General features: G+C 38.4%; 2 protein-coding genes across 6 annotated transcripts in view; one reads left to right on the plus strand and one right to left on the minus strand.

The window, feature by feature from the left end:
* The window catches only part of lsamp (limbic system associated membrane protein), a 1,177,706-nt gene that overhangs the window by 364,127 nt on the left and 788,206 nt on the right, over positions 1 to 25,373 (minus strand). The window lies entirely within an intron of this gene.
* Positions 17,288 to 24,908, plus strand: LOC127361821 (natural resistance-associated macrophage protein 2-like). Its single transcript, XM_051396822.1, has 15 exons — positions 17,288 to 17,333; positions 18,320 to 18,459; positions 18,665 to 18,784; positions 20,252 to 20,371; positions 20,504 to 20,610; positions 20,700 to 20,770; positions 20,852 to 20,919; positions 21,020 to 21,175; positions 21,447 to 21,605; positions 21,713 to 21,799; positions 22,893 to 23,012; positions 23,123 to 23,269; positions 23,441 to 23,514; positions 23,896 to 24,049; positions 24,584 to 24,908. Exons 1-15 carry the CDS (start codon positions 17,306 to 17,308, stop codon positions 24,680 to 24,682), a joined length of 1,650 nt encoding a protein of 549 aa, XP_051252782.1. The 5' UTR covers positions 17,288 to 17,305; the 3' UTR covers positions 24,683 to 24,908.

Below are 25,373 nucleotides of genomic sequence, written 5' to 3' on the forward strand. Positions count from 1 at the left end.
CACAAAAACAAGAGCAAGAGAGATGCCTTGTTGGGCTACATTGATTATGCACCAGCCCACATCCTCCTCCTCAAGATCCTCAGTACCACTTCAACTCTTAGTCAAGGTTTTGCAGCTGAAGCTGAAAGACAGAAGGGTGAGACAAGTTTTGGTTGGCTGGTGATTTAGCTATAAAATTAAACCACACTTTTTCATACTTTATATTTTGTATTTATGCATGGATGGTTAGGATTACTATTTAACATGAACAAAAAGTCCATCCCTAGTATAAAAAATATAAACATTATAAACGGTGTAAACAACACATGATCTGGCTTTATATAATGTATGGTAGGTCGATTGATTATAATAAAATATGTGTGTGTGTGTGCAATCACTGGTTCAGGCCTGAGGGAAGAAACTCCTCCTCATCCTCTCTCTTTGGTCTTCGGGCAGCAGTAACACTTCCCTGACAGCTGCACCTGAGATAATATTCTGTTGTTAGGGTGACTGAGGTCTCTGATAATCCTCTCAGCCTTTCTTAGCCTGGTTTAAATGTCCTGTAAGTCAGTGAGAAGACATCTGGTGGTGCGTTCAGCTGACCGTACCACCCTCGGCAGTCCCTGTTGGTGCTGTTTGCAGACCAGGTAGTGATGCTGTCTGCATCAGATTCTCTTCCATGCAGTTATTACACAAGGTATGGAAACATCTGTATTTTATTTTTCGCCAAATATATAGGCTATTGGATTGAGGCAGATTTGTATTGTCGTTTGCATATGGAGTCCAAGTAATGAAGCTCTTTGAGTGCACTCTCTCATGGTTGTAAATATTTGTCCACCACCTTTGGAGAAGTGTGACCCGCTGATCATGTTTCAAGGGTAAAAACTATCTTTTTTTTCTGTCTGCGTGACTCTCTTACAGTACACTCTTCCCTTCCTCCTCCCACTCATTTCTGTCTCTTATAGCTCTGACAGATGTCTGACCATGACAGCCTATAGTGTAGATCTGAGGCTCCACAGCAGAAACCTTTTAACTTTATTAAACTGTCACACAACCATTCTTCATGTAGCTCACAGGCATTCAGGGTTTTAACATGGTGGCTAGAGGACTATATCTCTCCCTCTTCTGGTTCACCTTGTCTCCATTTCTGCGTCATAATGTCATGATTGCAGTGTGTAAAAAACATATAGGTTGATATTCAGTACAAATTCAATTGGCCCAGATTTTAAATCCAGGAAGTTGGGCGAGGCATTTTCAGCAGCTTTTTATTCTTGGTAGCAGATGTCACACTAGTTTAAATTTTGTTGTGCTTTATCACCTCATCCAGAATGGCCAGCATGCATTCTTTCATGGTTTCGGAGTCTCTCTGGCTACACGAAAGGAAGCTGATGTAGCTCTTTGGTCTGTGCATGACAATTTTGCTGTCATTACAAATTTGACTTCCTTCAGAAAATAGTTAAAATAGCCAAACTTCTTCTTGCTCTTCGGGGCCTCCTTGACTCTATGGCTCCAGTAAAGACTCAGAGGTGTCTTATAAAGAACCATACCCCTTGGTTAAATGAGGATTTACAAATCCTTAGAAAGAGCTGCAGAAAATTGTCAGTGGCGTCACTCAAGGCTTTAAGTGTTTTATCATGCATGGAAAGACAGCCTGGCCAACTACTAATCTATGACGTCAGCTGCAAAAGCAGCCTACTATTCTAATTTGATTTAAAATAATAGACATAATCCTAGACTGTTATTTGACACTGTTTCTCAACTCTCACAGTGTGTTCAGGCAGTTAGTGGTATTGACCTATCTGCACATGATTTTTTATTGTATTTTAATGAAAGGGTTGAGGACATTACAGCCAAAATACCCCAGTCTTACAGTGACAAAGCAGAGTGTGCTGTTGCTTTGTCTATCTGCACAGGACAAGGCTTTTCTGAATTTGAACCAATTTCCTTGGCTTCTTTGAGTAAGGTTGTAATGGTGGCACGATGTACAACCTGCTCACTGGATCCTCTGCCTTCTTGGGTTGTCAAAGAGCTATGGCCTACATTAGGACCTTATATTTTATCGATCTTAAACTCATCCCTCCTCACTGGAGTCTTTCCAGCCTGTTTCAAAACTGCTGTGGTTAAACCCCTACTAAAGAAGCCTAGCTTGGATGCAGACTGCCTGACCAACTATAGACCTGTTTCAAACCTTGCTTTCCTGTCAAAAATGTTTGAGAAAGTGGTCTTAAATCAGCTTTTAAATTATCTGTCACTAAATAAGCTATTTGAGCCATATCAGTCTGCTTTTCGGGTAAATCATTCCAAAGAAACAGCACTTACAAAAGTGGTGAATGACTTGCTACTGTCTATAGATTGAGGGTCAACAAGTGTTTTATTGCTGTTGGATCTTAGCGCTGCTTTCGATACGGTGGACCACTGTATACTATTGGATAGACTTGAGAATTTCTTTGGCATCTCAGGACAAGTTCTACAGTGGTTAAGATCATACCTGTCAGAAAGATTTCAATGTGTTTTATATGACAGCATACTCTGAGTCCTGTGCCGTCAAGCATGGGGTTCCCCAGGGGTCTGTACTGGGTCCATTGCTTTTTTCACTTTACCTATCCCCATTGGGTCAGATTTTCCGTTCTTTTGGGATTGCTTTTCATTGTTATGCTGACGATATGCAGCTGTATATGCTATTAGGTGTAGGAAGCGAGTCTAATATAGCTAAACTTGAGGCCTGTCTTGCAGCTGTTAAGAGCTGGTTATCAACAAATTTCTTGTTGCTTAATTCTGCTAAGACAGAAATGATGGTTATCGGACCAGCAAAACTAGGTCATCTTTTTGATCACATTACTTTGTCTCTCGATGATTGTGCAATCGCAGAGACCAAGTTAAGAATCTTGGTGTGCTTTTTGATCAGATACTTTCGTTTGATTTACATATAAAGGAGGTGACCAGAGTTGCTTTTTTCCATCTTAGAAACATCTCCAAGATCAGATCAATACTGTCGTTTAAGGACTCTGAGGTCTGTTGGGTCTGCCAAAGAAAAGTCTTTGGAGTCTGCAGATGGTTCAGAATGCTGCAGCTCGTGTTCTGACCGGAGCCTCCAGATATGAACATATTGCACCAGTGTTATCCTCTCTCCATTGGCTCCCTGTTCATGCCAGAGCAGACTTTAAGGTGTTGCTGCTAACCTATAAAATATTAAATGGCAGCACACTGTTGTATCTTAAAGACCTAGTGAACCCCTACGTGCCTGCTCGAGCCCTGCGTTCTCAGGGGACGGGTCTTCTGAGTGTCCCAAAGGTCAAAAAGAAGATTATTGGTGAACAGGCTTTTTCTTTCCGTGCACCAACATTGTGGAACAGTTTACCTCTGGACATCAGGCAGGCTTGTTCTGTTGAGGCTTTTAAAGCAAAGCTAAAGACCCATCTGTTTACTGTTGTGTATGAGTCCTAATTTCTCTGTATGTTTTCCTGAGAGTCCGAGTGTGTGTTTAATTTTGTTTAAGTTATTTGAAATGTTTTTAAATTGTGTTTTCTATGCTCTGTACAGCACTTTGGCCTGAAAGCACTTTACAAATAAATGTATGATTATTATTATTATTATTATTAGTAGTATTAGTATTATTATTAAACAAACAGTGTGTTCACAAATAAAAAAAACAAAAAAAACAAAAACACTTTAGACACAGAGGAGCCTAGTGTTAGATGCCGTTACAGCAACAGGCCAGAACGAACTGAGACAAAACACAACTGTAATGACTTAATGTATTAATGTGCGAGATTCACAAGAGGGGATGAATAATAAATCATTTGATGTAGATAGTGTTTCACAGAGTTGATAAAGTTTCTCCTCACTTTTAATACTTGAGTTAGAGTTGTAATTATTGTAGTCTTTAGATATAGTGGTTATTACCACCCATAATACATACAGTATTTTTCTCTAGCTCTCTCTGTCTCTCTCGTGTCAACATGTCCACACATGTTTAATAATTGTATTATTTTGTATTGTTTGTGAGCGTATGTTTTATTATTATTATGTATGTGCCTTGAGATTGTTGCCTGGACCTCTGACTTAAGGTCTGATGGTGTTAATTCTTAATTAACATCTAATGAATGAATTTATTACAAATGTGTGTTTTGTGTATTAATGTCATTCAAGCATTGTGCCCACTTTATAGACCCCAGGAATGTTCTTGCCACATTGTGGTATATTGAAGGGTTATCATGTCCTCACATAGCAAATACTTGTTTACAGTTTTTATAGATATATTCCATAGTTCTTTGCTCCAGGCAAAGTCAGGAGGGCCCTCAAACTAAATCTTGCTCAGGGCTTCTTGCTTCAATGGTCATAGGACGTTTTGGGAGTTGATGCAATATGAGGACATGTTTGAGACCGAAGTAAACAGGAGTGTTGTGAGAGGGTGTGTATAGTCCTGAGTGTGTTTGCCTGCAACATGGATACAAACCTTTGATATGGCTGTTTTTAATTCCACAGAGTACAACATCCCTGGGCAACCCAACATGAAAGACTCCTGGTTCTTTGAGGCAGAAAACACACACCGGTACCTGAGGCTCAAAATAACTTCTGACTCTGGATTTAATTCAAACTGCCAACTTCTTCTGAGAAGATCTGACATTTGACATGTTTGTTTTGTTAGTTATTGAATGTATCTGTCAGTGAGCTGCACAGGGTCACTGTCCTGTATGCTGTGGGTGTGGATCTGTCAGGCTGGAGTCCCTGAAGCCTCAACAGAAAAGAAATGCAGAGCAGAGGCTGAGCTGCATATTTGTGACCTTCCCCTGATGATCGCTCATTCTGTTCTGTAGCTGTTTCTTTAACATGTTCCCAAACACAGAGTCACAGTTCAATCACGATTCAACCTTCTACAATGTTTCCCTCCACCAACTGGAAATTGATGTGTTGAAATGTGCTTTTATGTGGTATTATGCATTGAAATCTGGAAAGTCTGGAGAAACACTGTTTCTTCTTCTTCTGTAGCATAACATCACATGACTACTGTTGCCAAGACTGGAGGCTGGAGCGGAACCACAATCACCACAAGCAATCTATTTTAGACAAATATATGTGGATGTGTGGACAGTTGGGGCAATGATGGGAGGGAGGTGAAACTTGCTTGTTACTTGTATGTGTCCCAGTATAAGTGTCATGTAAACCGCCTGTAAAGTTTGTTTTTCCCATATGGGGTGATTCTTGCTCACCCTCTCTTTTACTCTCCTGCATCCAGCTGCTGGATTCAGCTGAATTTCCTGAACTGACTGAACAGAGAGGAGAGACCTCCGCTGTTCTCCTGAGGATTCTCCTGTTGAGTCTCTGCAGACTTGTTAGCTCGTCTACTTCCACATTTCCTGTCAGACCAAGTCCTCCCCCAAGATTAAGACCACCAACCATGTTGGCCGTGTCAGCCATGTCTAACTGTGTTTCTGATGTGTAACTTCTATCTGGCAAACTGTCAAACATCTCAACCATCATCTCAACGCTCAAACCATGCAGGAACTTTTTTTTCCTTTTTTATTCCAACATGGTGAATAATCCTGAACTTTATCTGTCCACAGCATCCTCTTAAAGGAACAGCATCACATTGTATGTGTGAATGCAGGATCAGACCATCAAGTTATAGACAGTGTACAGTCGCTGCTGTATATGATCACACACCATTCTCACTTAAAATGATGTTATTTGAAGTTAAGGCAATAAATTCAGGACGACTGCAACCATAGAAACATGAAGCTATCACATCCATGGTCCAAAGCATGTGTGTAACCATAGGGTTGGCAGATTGTAGGGTGAAACTCTAAAGGCTCAGTCCCTGATGCAAATATGAGAGGAGTGCATGAACTGTGCCACAATAGAGATGTTGTGTGAGGAAGTGTTACTAGACTACTTACTACCCACCTGTTCTCTTGCTCAGCACGCTACTGTAACATCAGAGGTTTCCATAAATTGAGCTATGAACATTTCTTTAGGTATTGCAAGCAGCCCTTTTGATCATTCCCAGTAAATCTAAATTGCAATGTTTGTTTTACGCTTCAGAATTGATTGTCAGCTCAACACACAATGCCGATAGGATCTTGTGGACAAAAACGTAAATGTATCATCACACAATAGTATTTCAGAGTGAGGCTGACTGGATTAAAAATCATGGGCATGGCAGAAACACATATCACTCTTTTTCGATAAGATATCTCTCTCACTACAGACTGCTCTGCATTCATACAGCAGTTTGTTATGCATGAGATACACTGTTGACTTCTTGACCAACATTGAAAAAGTCACAGTGAAGTCAAATCGGACCTCCTCTAATGAATAATGACAACCTGCTCCAGTGCTGCTGCCTGCATCTCCTCTGACTTTAGACCACCTACAGCAGGAAACAGAGGACCCTGCACACAGACCTTTTTTAGCATTCTGAAAATGAGGTCTGGTGAGCTTCCATTATGATGATCTTTGGGTTTAGGCTGTGAGCAGTTCTGCCACCGAAGCAGCTGAACCTAACACAAACACAAACTAACCATATGGCTGTCACTGCATGCGGTGAAAGAACATAAACAAGCAGCAACTGGTCAAACTCAACACGAGCCAGTGTAGGAGGCAGGTAGTAGGACTGGAGTGATTCAGAAAACAACCCTTTTTAATTCACTGTCAATCGTCTAAACAGCAAGAAAAACACAGAAAAGAGCAGTGAGGCCAACTCTGCCTTTAGCAAGTAGCCTTGTCAGCTACACAGCTTGTGCATAGACAAACAAAAAATAGACCCTCAAATACACATACAGCCTCTTTTGTCATTTACATAAGAACTAGCTGTGTTTTACCTGCATTTCAAGATCCACAGATGAAGGTTCAGGACGGAGACGAACAGGCAACAGCATCGAGAAAAAGAGGGAAAGAGACAATTAATTAGAAACCAAACACCGTACATGAATAGAATCATATTAAAGCCAGCAGATGGAAATAAAAAACAATTAAGGTAGGGACATTTTTCACATCATATCACATGTCACATTTCTTGACCCAGTCATCCATGCTAGTAGCTCATTGTTGTCGTGCTGTGGCATAACTCTCCCACTCCACTGGTGATTGGTTCGCATATCAGCATTCCTGAGTAACCACAATTGAATAATATGAAAATAGAAACAATTGCCAGACTCCGAGTCATGATGTCACAGACGGGTGTGGCCATTTTATGTGAATAAATACTGGAACATTGAGGCACCAACCAGTTCTCATTTCAGGTCATCATATAGCTATAGAAGAACAAGGTACCCTTGAAACACCTTTTTAAACACATGGTTAACGTTGGGAAGCATTGGATGGTTTAGGCAATAAACTACTTAGTTAGGTTTAGGAAAAGAAAGACCTTTGTACTGCATCACATTTTAATTAGATGAAAGCCTGGTGAGGGCTAAGGGTAACTAGTGAATCTGTGAGACACCAAAAGGATGTGAAAAATCTTCAGTATTTGGCATCCTTGGAATGACGACAATGATGTCTTTGCAGATGTCCTCTGCTATGAAAACAATTTACTGTGAAATTAATTCTAACCTTGATATATAAACTTATAATGTAGCAAATATTAGGTAAATACATGATACAGTATTGCACATGGTGTTTTGAACAATATATGTTACTACATTCTGAACATCCCTCATACATTCTTACAGCAAGATGAAAAACAAGTGTAAGTGGTAAGATATTGAAGATTGTTGTAAATGTCTAACAGTGAGAAGCTGAATACATCACACAGAAAACAAATGTGTGTGAAACTGTGAGTTGCAAAGATGAAGTGAGAGTTTGACAGTCAAAGGGACAGATAGAGAAATAGGTCTTTACATAGGTCTAGCGTTTTTAGACATTTTAATGTGCAAATGTTACGTTTTTTTTTTTTTAAGTAGGGCACTGAGAAGCTGATAAAGGGATCCATTTTGGAGAAGGGAAACATGTTGGCTTTGGTAAAGACAGAATGGAAATGATGTTCTCAAACAGCTGCGCCAACACAGACAAAAATATTATGGAAGGTAATTCATCAAGCCTTACTCCTCACATCGGTGTGTTGTGTTCTGTGTTCTGTGTTTCACTATTTGAAAATTAAGCTAGTGGAATATTAGAATAGAAATATGGTAAACAGCCTGGACTCAATGATGACAAATTAAGCTCTGAGAAAATGCCAAAGCTGATAATGAAACAAGTTTTTCATCCCCAGTACTGAAGTTGTGTGAGCCTTTGTGAGTGCTGAAAGTTTTTATTGCCTTGAAATGTCAGATATGCTGAAAAACACATTCTCTAAATGCAGATTGCCTTAATACACTAATCTGGTCGAGAGATTCAAACAAATCTTCTGGTCATCATCCAGATAATCTAACCTTTGGGGTGCTTGGTTCAGTAAATCCACATCATGCACACAATGAATCTGAATAATATCGGTATAGCCAAGGAAGACCATACAAAATGTATGTCTAAATTTGGACACAGTCTATGTTAGAAAATAACAGCAATAAAAAAATCAGGGCCAAATTCAAAGTTGCATAGTGATTCTCTGTTTTGTTCAGTTCATTGTGTTAAAGTTTCATGAAGCTAAAAAGCTTTTTCTGTCATCATTCTAAATCTTCACTTAAACATCCATTTCAGTTTGCATGATAGACTCACATTTCCAAACAATACCATGTGTGAGGAGATTCTGGCACAATTCGTCTGAGTAAAACACTTCTGTTCATGAAAGCATACAATCACAACTGTCAGCCACTTTGATTCTAAAGGTACTATAAATAGCAACATTCATCCTTGGTTCATACTTAGAGTATCTACAAATAGTGATATTTGGAGGAATGGCGAACAAGCTCTTGATGACTATGGAGAAAATACATTTCCCTTTCAATTTTCTCACTACATTATAGCTTTTCATGGGCCATTGAGCCACAGTAACATCATTATTGAACATCACAATCATGGACAGTAGCTATAAAAGGTCATAACAGCCTCTTCTTTTTCTGTCTCCGCTAATGTAGCTTTATTTCCCTTTCTTATCTAATAAACTGACATTTTTGACACTCTTTTCTGTCCTACAATCCATTTGAGCTAATCTGACATCATAGAGTGAGGGCCTGGACAGAAATCTGTCTTAGATGTTTGATTAAAACCAAATATTGAACTGACCAGTTATGTGATTAGAACATAACAGTAATCTCAGGATCTCAGACTGGCTCCCATCAACAGTACAGGGTCTGCTATCTTAATACATCTTTTGGCCCTCTGAAAATCTGCTTGGAGGGGAAAAATATTCATCTGATTTTACATTTATTTGAAGGAATAATCAAACTCATGATGTCTTTGAAGATAATGTCTGCATTAATATTTATGCACATCAGTAGCTGTGAGACAGAATGGATACTGAAGTGATCTCTACTCAATAAGAGACCTCATCAAAGTGGAAAGCACACATTTTATATCCAGCTAGATCTATTTTAGCAGGCAATATCTATTAAATTAATTAAATCTGTCAACTTCATGTGTAGATATATGGTCAATGTACGACTTTTCCATGTCATTACTCCATGAAGATCTCATTCTATTCAAATCATTTTCCAATATTGCAAAATATCATTAGTACACAATAGGTGTGAATAAAATATTTCCAAGCATGTGATGAAACAAATATACAGTAAGTAAGCTGATACAACAGCATTTCAACCAGCTTCACTGTTTGTAAACCAAGGTTCAGACTGATTTTAACCAGGTGCAATTTGACCCAGTTATCTAATCCATTCATTTGGAAGGGAAAAACAGTTATTACCCAGAATTTCCATTATAATGGTCCACTTCACTACAGTGATATCTCCTGGATTGGTTTCCAGGAATCATACTGTAGTGGAATGAAGCTTAATATATATGAGCAATACAATTCAATTCCCACTGAACCTTGTTTAAAAGCTAATTATGCATCTTGTTGTAAAGATGAACATGTAACTTGTGCACAAGTAAAACATGTGGAACACCTTCAAACTACATGTACAGTAGATTATATCTTCAAATGATTTAATTTAAAGATGATTTCTCAACCTAACATGATCCTGACTAACCTTCTTAAGTCTGCTTGCTGTCTGTCTGAGGAGACACAGATCAAGTTTGCAGATGATATTTGTATAATGTCCTCAGTTCAGAGTTTTGATCAGATCTCCTGTCAGTATCAACCAGAACAGGTTCTCTCTCAGTAGAGGACTGAACCATGAGGGAGTGAGATGAGAGGATAAACAGCGTATGATTGACTCTCAGAGTAATACCAGTGCTGTCACTCTGTCTGTTCTTTCAGTGCTCGTCCTTCAACATTCAAATCATCCAACAGCAACTCATGTGTGTCTCCTGGACCTATTTGTATTTATTTGTTTGTCCTTATTGTCCCCACCTATGTGTCTCTGTTTGTTTCAGTTATTTCTACATCCCTTTATATATTCCTGCTTGTTTATCTTCCTCCTCATTCTCATTCAATATGTTCTTCTGATATTATTACAATTAAGAGATGTAAGAGTAAAAGGAAGAAGTGAGGAGAAAGAGGATGGCAGACCAGAGTCAGGAGAGCAGAGTCAGAGCTCTATCAGCTGTGAAGGATAAGCAGCCCCTATGGGGGCTTTTAACAGCACCCAGCCTCCATTCACTTTAATGTTTAAAGATCCCCTCCAGACATGTACTAAGACATTGTAGGGGATACACTACTTTTTCATTATTATTAGTATTTAATCACTAGTGATTAATAATACACTCGTAAATGGGGCACCACCTCCTTGTTTAGCTACTGGAATAATCCGGAGGAAATTATTCCGCCGATCTAATCAAATCAATTTTAAATCAATTTATTAAATTTCAAAATCTATATTTAATCTCATATTTCTGAAGTAGTGATTTCTTTTACACGATTCATCGATTTCCCCGCATCAAATCAAACCTGAACCAACAAGGACATACGGTTATATATGTTTATTAACTAAACTAATGCAGAGTAAATAGCATGAAATGATAAACAAACAAATGACAACAAGTAACAGAATATGTGGACAATATATGAATTATTACTATTAGGTGATTCAGGAGCGATGGTGGATTTTGCGATGCGGCAGTAAGTTTAAAATATTACGAGAGTAAATTTTAGAACTGAGAGGCCCTAATCCAAAATTCTCTTAAACTTAAAAGATGGGAATCAAAGCTTACAGACAGACACCAGCTCTTCTTCATGTGTGTGAATCCGGCCGTGTACCGGAGAGTCAGCCTACTTTGTTTGTAGATGGAACTTGGAAGGATTCCAGGTCCTTGGCTTTCAGCTCAACTGCGGCTTTGCGTCACTGGTCCAACAGGCTGAAGGAAGTTGCGTCTCGTCCCTGGTACCAGTGGCAATCTCTCCAAAAGGCCCAGCGCGGGGTGTGCGCTAGTGAGCGTTGGGGGCACGGTGGCTGGAGAATAATGTCTTTATTCGGCTGGAAACGTTTATACGTCTTCTTGAGCAGTCAACTACTGCGACGTCCTTCTGGCTGATGATAAATGTCTTAGAGTGGTTGGTCTTCAGCTTTGATTGTAAACTAATTCAGCTTCTTGTTTAAAAATAACTGGAGGATGAAATGCTGGCCTGGCGAATTCTCCAAGAAAGTCCAAGAATTTGATTAAATTCACTTTCTGTGAAAAGGCGACAATACTTGACGATAAGACTACAAAAATATAAAAGAAGAAATTCGTTTGTGTCTTTAGCTTTCAAAATAAAAGTACTTGAAAAGTACTTCAGCACGGCAAGTTATTACTTGAGGAAAAATTAACACGTGTCGCAAACGAAGTAAAATAAAGTACGGAAATTAAAGAAAAAGCGAGAATAAATAACTAGTTGATACAAGAGAGAGAAGAAAAGCGAGCGCGAAGAGAAGAGTGAAGAGTGACCGGAGTCTATCTCTTATAGCTTTTATTCTTGAGGCGGAACTGGACGAGAGGAGCTGACCGCGCGCGTCACTTCCTCTGGTGATAATTTGATATACGTAACTTTATCAACTTACTCCTATCGTGTTTTAAAGTTTCGAGATCATAATTCACCGTTCACAGAACCCACCATGACTTAATACATAGTTCACATGTTTTAACATAACATAACCGAAATTACTTAATGTAAAAGAAAAGTGGAACTGATTAAAGTCATTAAATCATTAATCATTAAACACGCACGTAAAACAGCACTGATGGACTGTACATATTTCGTATAGTGCTAGCTTAATCCTTATTATAACAAATATGTGTCAGGCATTTACTTATTGTATTACTATACAGTTATCAAACAAAGTTCGTTTTGAAAGTACCTTACGCTATACCAGAACCTTACCAAAAGGTGGCACTGTGGCTCCATCAAACATTCAGACATTTTACACATGATTTTGTAACTTAGTCCAATCTGAAGACAGAAACATCAGACAAACATTACATTTGCGTCCTTCTCATGCTGGATGGCAATCGGTTAATTAGGAGGAGATGAAATTTTACCATAATACTCCAACAGAACTAAATCTATATCTGTGCAACTGCTGTTACTGCTTCCTAGATTGGAATGTCCACTATCAACAGAAAACATCGTAATTTACACTTTAGAGGAAGGGGTGTCAGAATGCCAGATGTGGATTCCAGAGGAGTTTCTCTCTGGAGGTGGACCTGTCAGACTAAAAGAGATGTAAACACATTTCAGGGATATCTAACCCTGATTTACAATCAAAAAGGCATTTATGTTATCACACACGATCCACTTTAGGTGTACGGTGTCGTTCTGATCTGTGGAGAAGTCAGTGTTCTGTTAAAGAGGATAAAACATATTGACACCTTAGAGATCCCATCTGAGAATCTGAAAAGAACCAGGATCTCTGTGCAGGAGACTGTCGGCGCCACAGTCTCACCTCCCCTCCTGGGTCAAAAAGGTCAAAGGGAAAGAGGAGGCCTTGAAAACTCTCCTGGTGGAACAAAATCAAAATAATATGATGATTGTTGAATTAAGAGACAGATAAAGCGTCTCTTGTAGAGGAAGACGAGGACAAGGTCCTACAACATATACAAATAGTATGCTTGGGACCATAATGTGTGTCTGAAATGTTTTTCTGCATAAAAGTATAATTTCCACAATAAAAACCTTAAAAGGCTTCTAGTCCTACCTCATGAACAATTCCAGAATCTATGAATATGCAAATATTGTGCATGTCCTACTTCACTCTTAAGTCCATTCTCAGTGTACGAGCACTGGCAGCTTTACATTTCTATATCACAGTTGTATAAGCTGCATACTGGACCAGGGTTGACTTCCAAAACATAAACATACATAAAGCTTATGAAAAAGCTTTGAATGTAGTGCAGATGGTGCCAAGGTCCATTTCCATTGGGTTTGTTGGGTTGCATGAATGGGTTAAGTACAATACCAACACCTTGGAGGTGCAGGTTTGAATCCCCTTAGAGAATGATTTTTAGAATTAGCTGAATTATAATTTTCCTTTATTTTTATCTTCAGTTTTCAGACACACTTTGGTTAGGTTTAGACAACAAAACGTCTTGGTTAGGTATAGGAAAATATCATGGTTCGGAATAAATTATCCCAATGTAAGACACATGTTAAAAACCCTTTCGGGCAGAACATTTCTCCCACTCACACTAACACGGGCACCTGGGAAATATAGCGCTTGAATGCGGGGCGTGTCTTGCCATGAAAAGCAGTGGGATCCATATTAACTCTGCACTGACGGATTCTGATGACCTTCAAAATCTAATGAATTCATCCTTGAGTCCAAGTGGACATTTGTGCAGTTTGAATAAATTCTCTCATTGCATTCCTGAGATATAACGTTCACGAGAATGGGACGTATGGACAGACGAGTGGACTAACAGAGAGATAACCCAAAGACAAAACGCCTCCGGCTACGGCTGTCGCCGGCATGGAAGCCTACAAACTGAAGGATCCTGTGGCCAAGTAATGAGTAACTGCCAGGCTAGATCTGGCCCCCAGGACAATTTCAGAAAAAAACATAGATGTAATATTTAACAAGCTGTCGTATTTGTTAACATAAGCATTTAGCTATGAAAAAAAAATCACACTTTCCTCAAACAAAAATTTTCTATCTAAACCTGAAATAAGGGGCACAGATAATTTCAAGACATAACTGGTAATTTTATTGTATAAATTACTGCAACCTTTTCATCGAGTCTGTGTGTCTGCCTTTTTTTAACGCAACAGGGATTTATCAGCTAGCCATGGAGAAGGAGACGGAAAGGTGAGGTGTTCAGTTTTAGTTATATAGTTGACTGTAATGTATTGTTGAAAAAAAAGACATTTGTTTGGAGAGTCTTTAAGTCCCTGCAGCCCAGACAAAAAAATATGTGGTTGTAATACAATAAACAACTCCAATTATGCTGTTAACTAAACTCAAATTGTTATGTTGTCAACTAAATGTTTCATATTGAACAAAGTCCTGAGGACTACTCAGGTATGCTAATTACTCCAGAAAAATATTCATCTGGAGGATGTGGCTGTCTGATGGAAACCTTTACTGTTGGGAAAGCTGCTCTGTCTGCTGCCTCAGCTCGTCTTTTGCCTAATATGATCCAATGGTCATGCGCTTTCAGAGGAACACGGTGTTATAAAATACAGATGTTGGCAGGACTGAGGTTTTGTATTTCATCTTTTGGGTGGTATAAGTTAGGAAGTATGTCTGTAGGAAGCCACATTGTGTATTTAAAGGAAGGATGAATAGTGGAAGTGAAACTCTGGTTCCAGTGGTCAACTTAAAGTTTCCTGTTAAAGGTTCCGTTTGGACTACAGGGTGGAAGCTATGGTATGAAATCATCATGTCTGATGAGGTTTCTTGTGCTTATTATGAAAAAGCTATAAGTTAGTATATTTGGCAATGCAACACAGTCTTTTTAGGTCAATACTTGGCATGACAATTATGTCCACACAGAGACCACCTCTGCTGCTGCCCAGCCCTACAATAAATAAATATGTTAACAAATGGATACCATCCACAGAAAGGCAAGGGAGCAATCTGAATCAATCCTGGATACAGGATGTGTTGAGATAAAAAAATATATATATACAGCTCTGGCTGTATGTGGCTGCTCTCACCTGTAAACATGGGTGCCGAAATGTAAAGCAATATACTGATGCACATGCACTGCAAATACTTGCACCTTGTCCAAGCTCCAATGAAACTTAGCACAGTACTACTACAGTACACTATTTGCTTCAGCATATTTACGTGATTCCTGAAAAAATAGGCAGCTAGGGAGGGATTTGTCGTGGATTTTTGGCATTTACAATAGTGGTGAGTGTGTAATAAACTACAGTGAAAAACAGTGTGTTTATGTGTGTGTGTGTCTGTGTGTGTGTGTGTCTGTGTGTGTGTGTGTGTGTTGGCACTGTGTAGTCTAAAAGTACCAAGATATTTCACGTAAAGGTAGCAATTAAACAATGTAAAAATATTCCTAGCTACATACTCGAAGTAAAAGTCTTGCATTTAAAATCTCACTTAAGTAAAAGTACACAAGTATTGGCACCAAAATGTACTTTAAAAGCATAAAAGTAAACATACTCATTATGCACACTGTGCCTATTTAGAGAGTTGTATATTTCATAAATGATTTTTTGGCAGCATTTTAAAGTTGTCAACAAGAAATTAATCTAGCTAATTTATCTCTACTTTGGGGTTGTTTATTTTATAGTTTTATTTCATAAAGATGAACAAATGTTTTAAATATAAAATATAGATCTGAAAAGTAATGGGTAACTATATCTGTGAAAACAATTTTATGGAATAAAAAAAATATATATATTTATTTTAAAACCTTTCATAGCATAACATGGAAATAAATTTTTTCTTCAGAGCTGATTTATATGCTAGATAACGGTGGTAGGGAGTGGGAAAACTACCACGTGCAAAACAAAGTGGTGCGAAAGCAGCTGAACAAAGCATTACAATGTTGTGTTTTATCAAAATATTTTCCTAACATGGCAGGTCTGGTAAATTCAATTTCATTCTTTGTCCCAAGTAGGTAATTTGAACATGTGCACAGGGTGGCTTTCACCAATGCACCCTGAGTCCTTTAAGCTCCTCTTGAGCATGCTGGAAGTGTGTATCGTAACCCCAAAGGCCTTAGTTTTAGTTCCAAGAATGAATATTGCCAACATCACCAAGCAACCGTTTCAGTGTAATAGGCCTTTAATCACTGTCAACAAAATGCAGCTCTACTAATGAGGACCACACAATATCAACATTACAAATATAATATATTGCACATCATTATTATGAAGCATAATTGTCACTATTATCATCATCATCACCATCACTAAGGTAATGGGATTGTCAACAACAGCAGCAGTTACCGCCTCCTGCCATTATCTTTTCAGGCTTAAATGGAGACAGGGGTGAAGATAATAAGGCAACCTAAGCTTACAGTACATTCTACAGTTTGATCCCCTGGAAAATATGTTTACTTGTTTGACTTTGGCCTCTGTTTCTACATGTATATATTATACAAATCTCCATGCATTGGTACATATTTGTTGTACGGCCCTGAGATCTTGCTACGAATGTCCCAAACGTTTTGCATACTACTCACTGTTTTAGATTTTTTCACATCTTTTTTCTTGAATCCATCCATGCTGCTTAACAAGTTTAGTTCTCAGTAGTTTAGTCACTAGGTCTTGTGTTTGATAGCAAATCAACTCATCTTCAAATATACTGATTTCCTCCCATTTAATATCCCAGATCCCAAACCAGGCCTTTTTTTTTACTCTCTGATGTCATACCACACACACACACACACACACACACACACACACACACACACACACACACACACACACAAAATAAATTCACAAGGTGAAATGAATACCAGTCAGGTTGTTGCAGCTGGTAAATGTAGAACTGGAAATGAGCATCATAGGTCCCTTTTAAGAATGTGAATGCTACAAAACTGAACTTTATTACTTGTGATGTGTTGTGTGATTTGTTGAAGGGTAAAGGCATATTATTTGAGCTTGGAGTTGTGTTGTATTGACAAGCCGTAGCATAAGTTTGGCAAGTGTTTGCTGGAGTGTGTGTTCTTTATTTATTTACTTTTTTATTTTCCTTTATTTAGCCAGGAAGGTCACATTGAGATACTTGGGAGTTTGTCAAGATGGCAACATAAGCAGTTTCATATACTCTTTCTTCACGTGTCACTTTTTGACACATGACATAAGGAAGAAAAAGGGACGGTAAAGGCAGAATAAAAAGGAGCGGAATGTTAGGGAACCGTGGACTTTAAGACCAGCAGTGAGTTGGAGATGGAGAAACGAACGAAGCAACAACTCAGTAAGTAGTTTACTGCTACTTTGAACCATTTGTCAGAAATGTTGAATAATAAGTTTGAACAGTTTATGTTAGATATTTTTGTTTTGGTCTTTTATATTCAACATTTTATTTCACTGTGTTTTCATAAAACACGTTGAGGGTTTATTCCAAATTGATATCACTGGCTGTGTAAATACATGTAATTTAACGTCCTAAACTAAATCACTCACATTGTACTTGAGTTGCTTTTGGCTTATGAGCAGTGGTGTTTTTTTTTTTACAATGGTTGCTTCTGGCCTTTGAACTGCCACAAATCTTTACGTGTATGTAGTTTCTTTAATTAAGTACTGTACTACAGACAATATTCTCTTTACTTAAACTTTACGTTTTCTGAGTAAATAATGAATAAAGCTGTGTTTTGTGCTCTGTATAATTATCTTAGGTTTGGTTTATTATATACATATATTATAGCTAATGTATGTAAGTTTATTCATAAAAAAGTTTAGCCATTCACATTGATTGTGAAGTAATTTTTAAGCAGCTGTGATATAAACCAAAACTACTACTAAATTTGGTCAGTTTTGAACCTGGCTCTTATCAGTTTGACACCAATTGGATTTAGCTCAGATTATTATTATTATTATTATTTTTTTCATCACTTTAATCTGGAAATTATTGTTTATAATTCAAAAACCTTTATGGGGGCAAACAATGGGGTTCTCTAATCAAGCTGTCAATACATTACATGAGTCATAATATAAATGGATCACTTTAATCATGCTGCATGGCTAACTGTACAATATTGTTGAAATTACACCACATCCCAAAATCTCAGAAATTAAACTGGTGATTGAAAGGTTATCATAACTGTAATTTAATTTAATAATTAAAATAATGTTCAGAACTACCGAAAAGAGCTCCATGTGTTCCATATTGGCACCTGGGTTGCTGACATACTGTATGTTAGTTCCTCTGTCATCATTAATTCTTTGCTGTGGTTTCGTTAGGGGACTCCTCTGATAGGGGTGGAGTCCAGGCAAATCAGTATGGCTCCATCTCTAATCCTGACCCGAACCCTGTGGCCCAGGATGAACACTTCTCCACATGCTTTGAAGACATGGTGGCCATTCCTGAAAATATTAATCAGGTACTGTCTCACAGCCACTGTTTCATGTAAAGTATTCAGCAAAAATGAAGCTTTTTTCAAATACGATGCTTTACCCTTGTTAAAAGTTTATGACAATTTGTATGATTTTGGGAAGTAAAATATATTGTACTTGGAATTGAAAGAATTTTGCATTAATCGAACTACAACAGTAATAATGATCAAATTATTTCACCCTTGTATTTAGGTATTCAGTTTCCGCAAACTCTGGGCCTTCACTGGACCTGGGTTTTTGATGAGCATTGCCTACTTGGATCCAGGGAACATCGAGTCTGACCTGCAGTGTGGAGCAATAGCTGGCTTTAAGGTGATATGTAAAAACTAGTGCTGTCAGTTTAATATGTTATTAACGGAGTTAACGCAAACCCATTTTAACGGTGTCAATTTTTTTATCGCAAGATTAACGCCTAGCACACTTTGTAGTTTTTTTCACATGCTGTTGCGACAAATAGTAACGTTAGAAAAACTACAACACCACACCGGATCTAGCTAGAGCAGAAACAAAACAACAGGCACGCCGCACACACTAGTTTAAGAGTAGTAGACATTACGTTTTGAGTGGATGGCGAGTGCGAGACGCTGAAATGGATGGATTCCTTGTTGTCTGAAAATGTCAACAGGCTTGTCTGTTTGAGTAACTGGCTCAAAGCAAAGAAGTAGTAGGCTTACCTTTTATTGGTAACCGTTACTGTTCATTCTTTCTGAAATAAGAGGCTGGGTTGAGCCTCTGGTGAATAAAGAGCAGTAGCCTGACTGCTATGTTCAAAAGAAAACTTGAGAAAAATATTAAGCCATGGTTTAACTGCACTATAGGCTGAGTCCTAGTTTACTTTACATGTGCACTTTGTAATTTCATTTTGTATCGCCCTGTTTGATCCCTTAGAAAGGGCTGTTGAAGGGGCTGTTTGTGTGACAAAGTATTTTTTTCACCCTTTTATTGATGGACAGTGTTACATTGTGTGAGAGATTATTTGCTCCAAGTGAGAATGTAAATTGAACACTACAGTATATGCCAATGTTGTTTTCAATAACAACATTTGCACAAGGCAAGCCAATCCACTTTTCCATGTTGATAAGAGCATTAAAATGAGAAAAAATAATGGGACAAAAAGAAATCAAGGGACATTTAGAATAGATAAAAATGTGCGATTAATTGTGAGTTAACTATGACATTAATGAGATTAATCGCAATTAAATATTTTAATTGTTTGACAGCACTAGGAAAAGCACAATAATCTCCTTAGTTTGTTTTCCCACGGCCTGATAGTTTACTAGTTGATGGGTGTCGGTTTATGGCAAAAAATGAACGATAATTCAGCATAATTTTGACTGGTATGTATTTGGGCTTTTTCTATTTGTTCACTCCATATTTGAGAAAGTAAATCTGCAGCTTTTTGTTGCTCTCTTCACCCAGATAGACACTGCATCTTCTACCTTTCCTAAACGTGTCATTATTTTATTTTGAAGGCAAAATTACTTTACTTCTTGTCTGTCTCTTGTCTGTTTGTAGCAGTGACACAGAATGAGCTGCATCAATATATTTGTGAAAGCAAAGGCATCATTTTTGCAATGACTTATGGTTATTTTAATCCTAATTATTTTCATTAAATTATTAAAAATGAATAATAGCTTTGAATGTTTGTTTTAGTGCATCACACAGTGTCTAAACTTACCATAGGCATTCATTATTTAAATTTTGCAGTCTGCCAAAGTAAAACTCCTGTACAGAAAGTAACGTTTGTTTACTTTCACCTGCTTTCACTTTCTTTCTCAGCTCATATGGGTGCTCCTTTTAGCCACCATCATTGGGCTGTTGATGCAGAGGTTAGCTGCACGCCTCGGGGTCGTCACTGGCATGCACCTGGCTGAAGTCTGCAACCGGCAATATTCCAGAGTGAGCATTCCCCTCTCTCATCACACATCTCAACTTCCCTTTTCGTACTGCACTTAAACTTTTTATGCATGGGGTTGTGTTTGTAAAATCTCTGTATCAGTGAGTGTTCTATCTTTATTTTATTTTTTTCAGGTTCCTCGTGTCATGCTTTGGTTCATGGTGGAAGTGGCAATTATTGGCTCAGACATGCAGGAGGTCATTGGCAGTGCCATAGCTCTCAATCTTCTTTCTGTTGGCAGGTACCTTCTGGACTGCTTGGCCATGGAAAGTGACTGCAAACATTTTGTATGTTTCTGTATATGCACACTTTCTTCTATTTTTCTTTCAGGATTCCACTGTGGGCAGGAGTCCTCATCACCATCGTAGACACATTTACATTTTTATTTTTTGACAAATTTGGTATGCATATACCGTCACTTACTTTTCAGTGTCTAAAAATCTGTGTATCCCAGTGTTGATATAGTTTGTATCTCTTTTTAGGCCTGAGGAAACTTGAAGCTTTATTTGGCTTTCTCATTACTGTAATGGCTCTTAGCTTTGGTTTTGAGGTAAAAGTTTTTAACAATTTCCAGTATAATTAAAGTGTTTGTTGAGTTTTAGCTAATACGTTCATGACACCATGACAAGTTTGACTCTGTCTGTCTGTAGTATGTGCTGGTAAAGCCAGATCAAGGGGAACTGCTAAAGGGCATGTTCTTGCCTTACTGTGCCGGCTGTGGGCGTGCGCAACTGGAGCAGGCAGTGGGGATCATAGGCGCTGTCATCATGCCACACAACATCTACTTGCACTGGTCAAGGTTAGAAGCATATTTCTTGTCATGTGTGGATAAACAAGACTAAAAGTAAAGCCTAAGGCTACGGTCACACATGAACTGATGCAGGGGAGTGACCATAGCTTGCTGAAGTCAACCACAAACACTCCTTTGCTATTGGCTGAGGCTGGAAATTTGCCGGTCAAAGTTAAGCATAGCTGAACTTCACATGAAGTAAAGATGCACATTTGTGCAAGTATGACCGTACCCAAGGGTGTTTGATGAAAGTAGAGTGTAATTCTATTCATTTCCTCATGTACCAGTCTCGTGAAATAGATCGCAATAAAAGGGAGGAAGTGAAGGAAGCCAACAAGTACTTCTTCATCGAATCAGCTATTGCTCTCTTCATCTCATTCATCATCAACGTATTTGTTGTAGCAGTCTTTGCTCAGGCCTTCTATAATAAAACCAATATGGAAGTGGTGGGTATACATTATGATAGTATAAATCCATTCCTCTTTACTGGCTACTGTTGAGTGTCCAAAGCCTCAAGTTGTGGCTCATCATGTGTTTGTGTCCCTGACTGCAGAATGCATTGTGCAACGCAACCGGAAGTCCTCACACAAATCTCTTCCCCCTCAACAATGACACACTAGAGGTGGACATCTACAAAGGGGTATGTCTGGTCATCATTACAACAAAAAATGGCAATAAATTGTGGACAGTGATAAGACAGCTCCAGTAAGATCTTGGTAAACAAACAAACACATAACTGTTAAATCTTTGGGAAAACCTTTTTTCTTTCTCATTGCTAATTTTAATTGGCAGTGATATATCAAAGCCTCAGTTTGATTGACCTCTGTCAGAGCATGTATTCACATAACAAGAGAGGGAGTTTTTGATCAAGCACAGTTTGCACACATCCCCAGTCCTGAGACAAGGGTTTTTAACCCCTGATCTGATCCAAATTATTTAATACAATTTAAAAAAAAAATACTATCTGCTGATACTAAGTCCTGATCAAATACTTAGTTTTTTTATATCGTACAGTGCACATTGCATATGTTTATGCTCGACAATTAAATAGCTTTTAAGAAACAATATAGGCCTACCTGCATCGATGCTGCTCATTAATGGTTTTTGTTGGTGTTGTTTTTTTTACACGATGAAGTATAAAATAAAAGACAGTAATCTTTTTGGTCTTGTCGATGTCTGGGGGCCATGTGCTACCTGTCTGTATTCTGCTGATTGTTCATTTCCATAGGCTTTTTGTTCGAGGGACTTTTATTGCACTTGCAGTGGCGTGTTGAGTGTGCTTGTGTCAGATCTCTACCGCTCTCTCCTCCAAGCAGAGGCAGCCCTGCCCCTGGTGAAACTCTGCAGCGGACGGGGCTGCTCATGCTCTCACACACTCACTCATACAGAGCAGAGTGGAGGAAAGAAAGAGCGAGAGAGTTGACAATGGCTGCACCCAGTGAAAGTTTGTGAGTAAAAACAGCTGTGTGACAGCTGACGTAAAACATCTGACAGATTGGATCGGATCAATAAAGCTCGAAATAGCAGATACCGACAAGTTATTAAATGCTTTGATCTGCACCGATACAGATTGTTGAGATCAGATCAGGACATCCCTACTCTGAATCTATCAATCTATCTATTTTTCTACATCCCCTCGACATAATGAAATAACTATCTGTGTCTTTTTTAAGGGATGGAAAGATACATGTGTGGTAGATAATGTATTTATCTGTGTATGTCTGTTTATTCAGGGAGTGGTCCTGGAATGTTTCTTTGGTCCTGCAGCCCTCTACATCTGGGCAATAGGAATATTAGCAGCTGGACAAAGTTCCACCATGACAGGCACTTACTCTGGGCAGTTTGTTATGGAGGTAAGAATGTCTGTTGGTTATATACCTGGATTTTGGGGGGAAAAAAATCGAAATAAAATAAATAAAAGATAAGTGTTCACGCTTATGTTTTTTATGTCTTTACTTTCAAGGGTTTCTGGAACCTACAGTGTTCTCGTTTTAAACGAATACTGCTGACCCGCTCCTTAGCCATCGTGCCTACTCTGTTTGTATCCTCAAAGGATGTTCAGCATCTGACGTGGATGAACAACATTCTGAATGTGCTTCAAAGCGTGCAGGTCAGGGTGACTAATTTAATAAAGCCCACATAATAATAATAATAATAATTAAAATTAAAACCTATACTATTACCCTACTCTTACACATTCTGCCACGCCGTTGCTGTTTTGTAGCACAATCCTGTAAAATATATAGTCTAACATTTGTTTGACTTTACTTTTACTCACCAGCTTCCATTTGCTTTGATACCAATCTTGACCTTCACCAGTCTGACATCCATTATGAATGAATTTGCAAACGGACTGTGAGTGAATCCTTCTTTATCATTCATTTGTTTTCTCTTTAATAATTTCTAATTATTGACTTTATCATGCCTCTACGCAGTCTATATTTGTTAGCTGTATCCCTTGTATTACTTTGGTTAGGATAAGGCACCAAAACTACCTGGGAAAAGATCATGGCATAAGTCAATGTTTCTATGAAACGGCAAGGGGCATGACAAAATGTCTGTATTTGACAACCTGATGACCAGATTAGTATCCTGAACTTTCCTACATTTTCCAACATATATTGACAGCTGTTTAGTAGATGTTTTATATTAAACAAATTGCAAGACAGCTCCTTTGTTTTTACACAGGCCAATAAATAATAAAACAAATAATCAGTAAACTGTATGTGTCTTTAGGGTGTGTAAGATTTTCGGAGTCATCGTCACCCTGGCGGTTTGTGCAATCAACATCTACTTTTTTGTGGTTTACATCATGTCGCTGAACAGTGTGGTGGTCTATGTATTCGCTGGTCTCGGCTCTTTAGCCTATCTGTGCTTTGTACTCTACCTGGTGAGTTATAGCACTGCAACATTACATTCACCTCTCAGACACTTTTTGGATTTTAAAACGTTTTAACCTTTTTTAATGTAATTTTATTGGTACAGTCTATGGATGTATTACTCCTTAAGATCTTGCTACACTTAGTAATCTACCAACTGGAATGCTGCATACGTAGTTAGCTTTTTACCCTACACTAATAAGCACATGCATCAAATGAATAGGTAATTTGTAGGAATTTAACTTTTTATATCACAGTTTTCAAGTGGATTTTCACAAACAATAAATTCCCCTTGGTATTTAGGTGCATACCGATCAGATTGGGTACTAAGAAAAAAAAGTTAGGTTAGGTTTTCTGTCTCTAAGACAGAAAATGAATGCACACCAAGGGTTGTAGTAAGGTGCTGATCACTGGAAGTTGACTTGAGAGTAGAGAAAAAGTGTTGCACAGGTTTGCAGGTTTTCTGTCTCACACTCTCATTGCTTCAGTGAAAAACCAAAAAACATATTTCATGCATAAATGTATTGAATCTCATTTGTCTACAGGTATGGCACAGCTTGATTGCTTTGGGGGTTTCCTGCCTGGATAGGGTAACCAGTCGACCGACTGTGTTGATAGAGGAGCAGTCTGAGCACGACTCCTAGAGCAGGACAGTTAACCACAAGCATTCTTCTTTCTGGTCGTAGACACTTATCTATTTTTTTTTATTGTTGTTTCCATCAAAGGAACAGTGTGCATTGAGCAGTGAGGTTGCAGAATGCAACTGACTGAATACCCCTTACCTCGCCCTCCACTTCCAGGCATGTAGGATCATCTACAGTCGCCACAAAAGCGAGAAAGGCCCTCTCAAGCCAGTGTTTGGTTTGTGGGTTCTGTGCTATTGTACAAACACAGCATTGCAACATTTGTATATCATTCCAAGATATACACAACAATTCTCATTTTCAGGTGATCATACTCTAATAAAAACATAACTATGCATATAATACACAATTTCTTCCATATTCTAGGTAGATAGATCCAGGGGCAGATATAGATAAATATTCACGTGTAGGCCTTTTGCCTTTATTTGATAGGAATGCTCAAGATAGATAGAAAATGTGGAGAGACAGGGAATGACATGCAACAAAGGGCCACAGGTCGGACTGGGTCGCCAGCCCTACCAGGTGATCTACCAGTGTGCTGCAGTAGTAATCTTTTTAATTTACTTTTCGATTCCTGTGTTTACTATGACATATATTAATGCTTACTTCAACCCTCATACCATAATAATGTCAATTTCCAAGTGTCCTGCTGTTCATTCTGGATTCAAGGTTATTTTATTGTCATTTACTA

Source organism: Dicentrarchus labrax, unplaced genomic scaffold, assembly GCF_905237075.1.
Source record: "Dicentrarchus labrax unplaced genomic scaffold, dlabrax2021, whole genome shotgun sequence".
In the NCBI taxonomy this organism is placed as follows: domain Eukaryota; kingdom Metazoa; phylum Chordata; class Actinopteri; family Moronidae; genus Dicentrarchus; species Dicentrarchus labrax.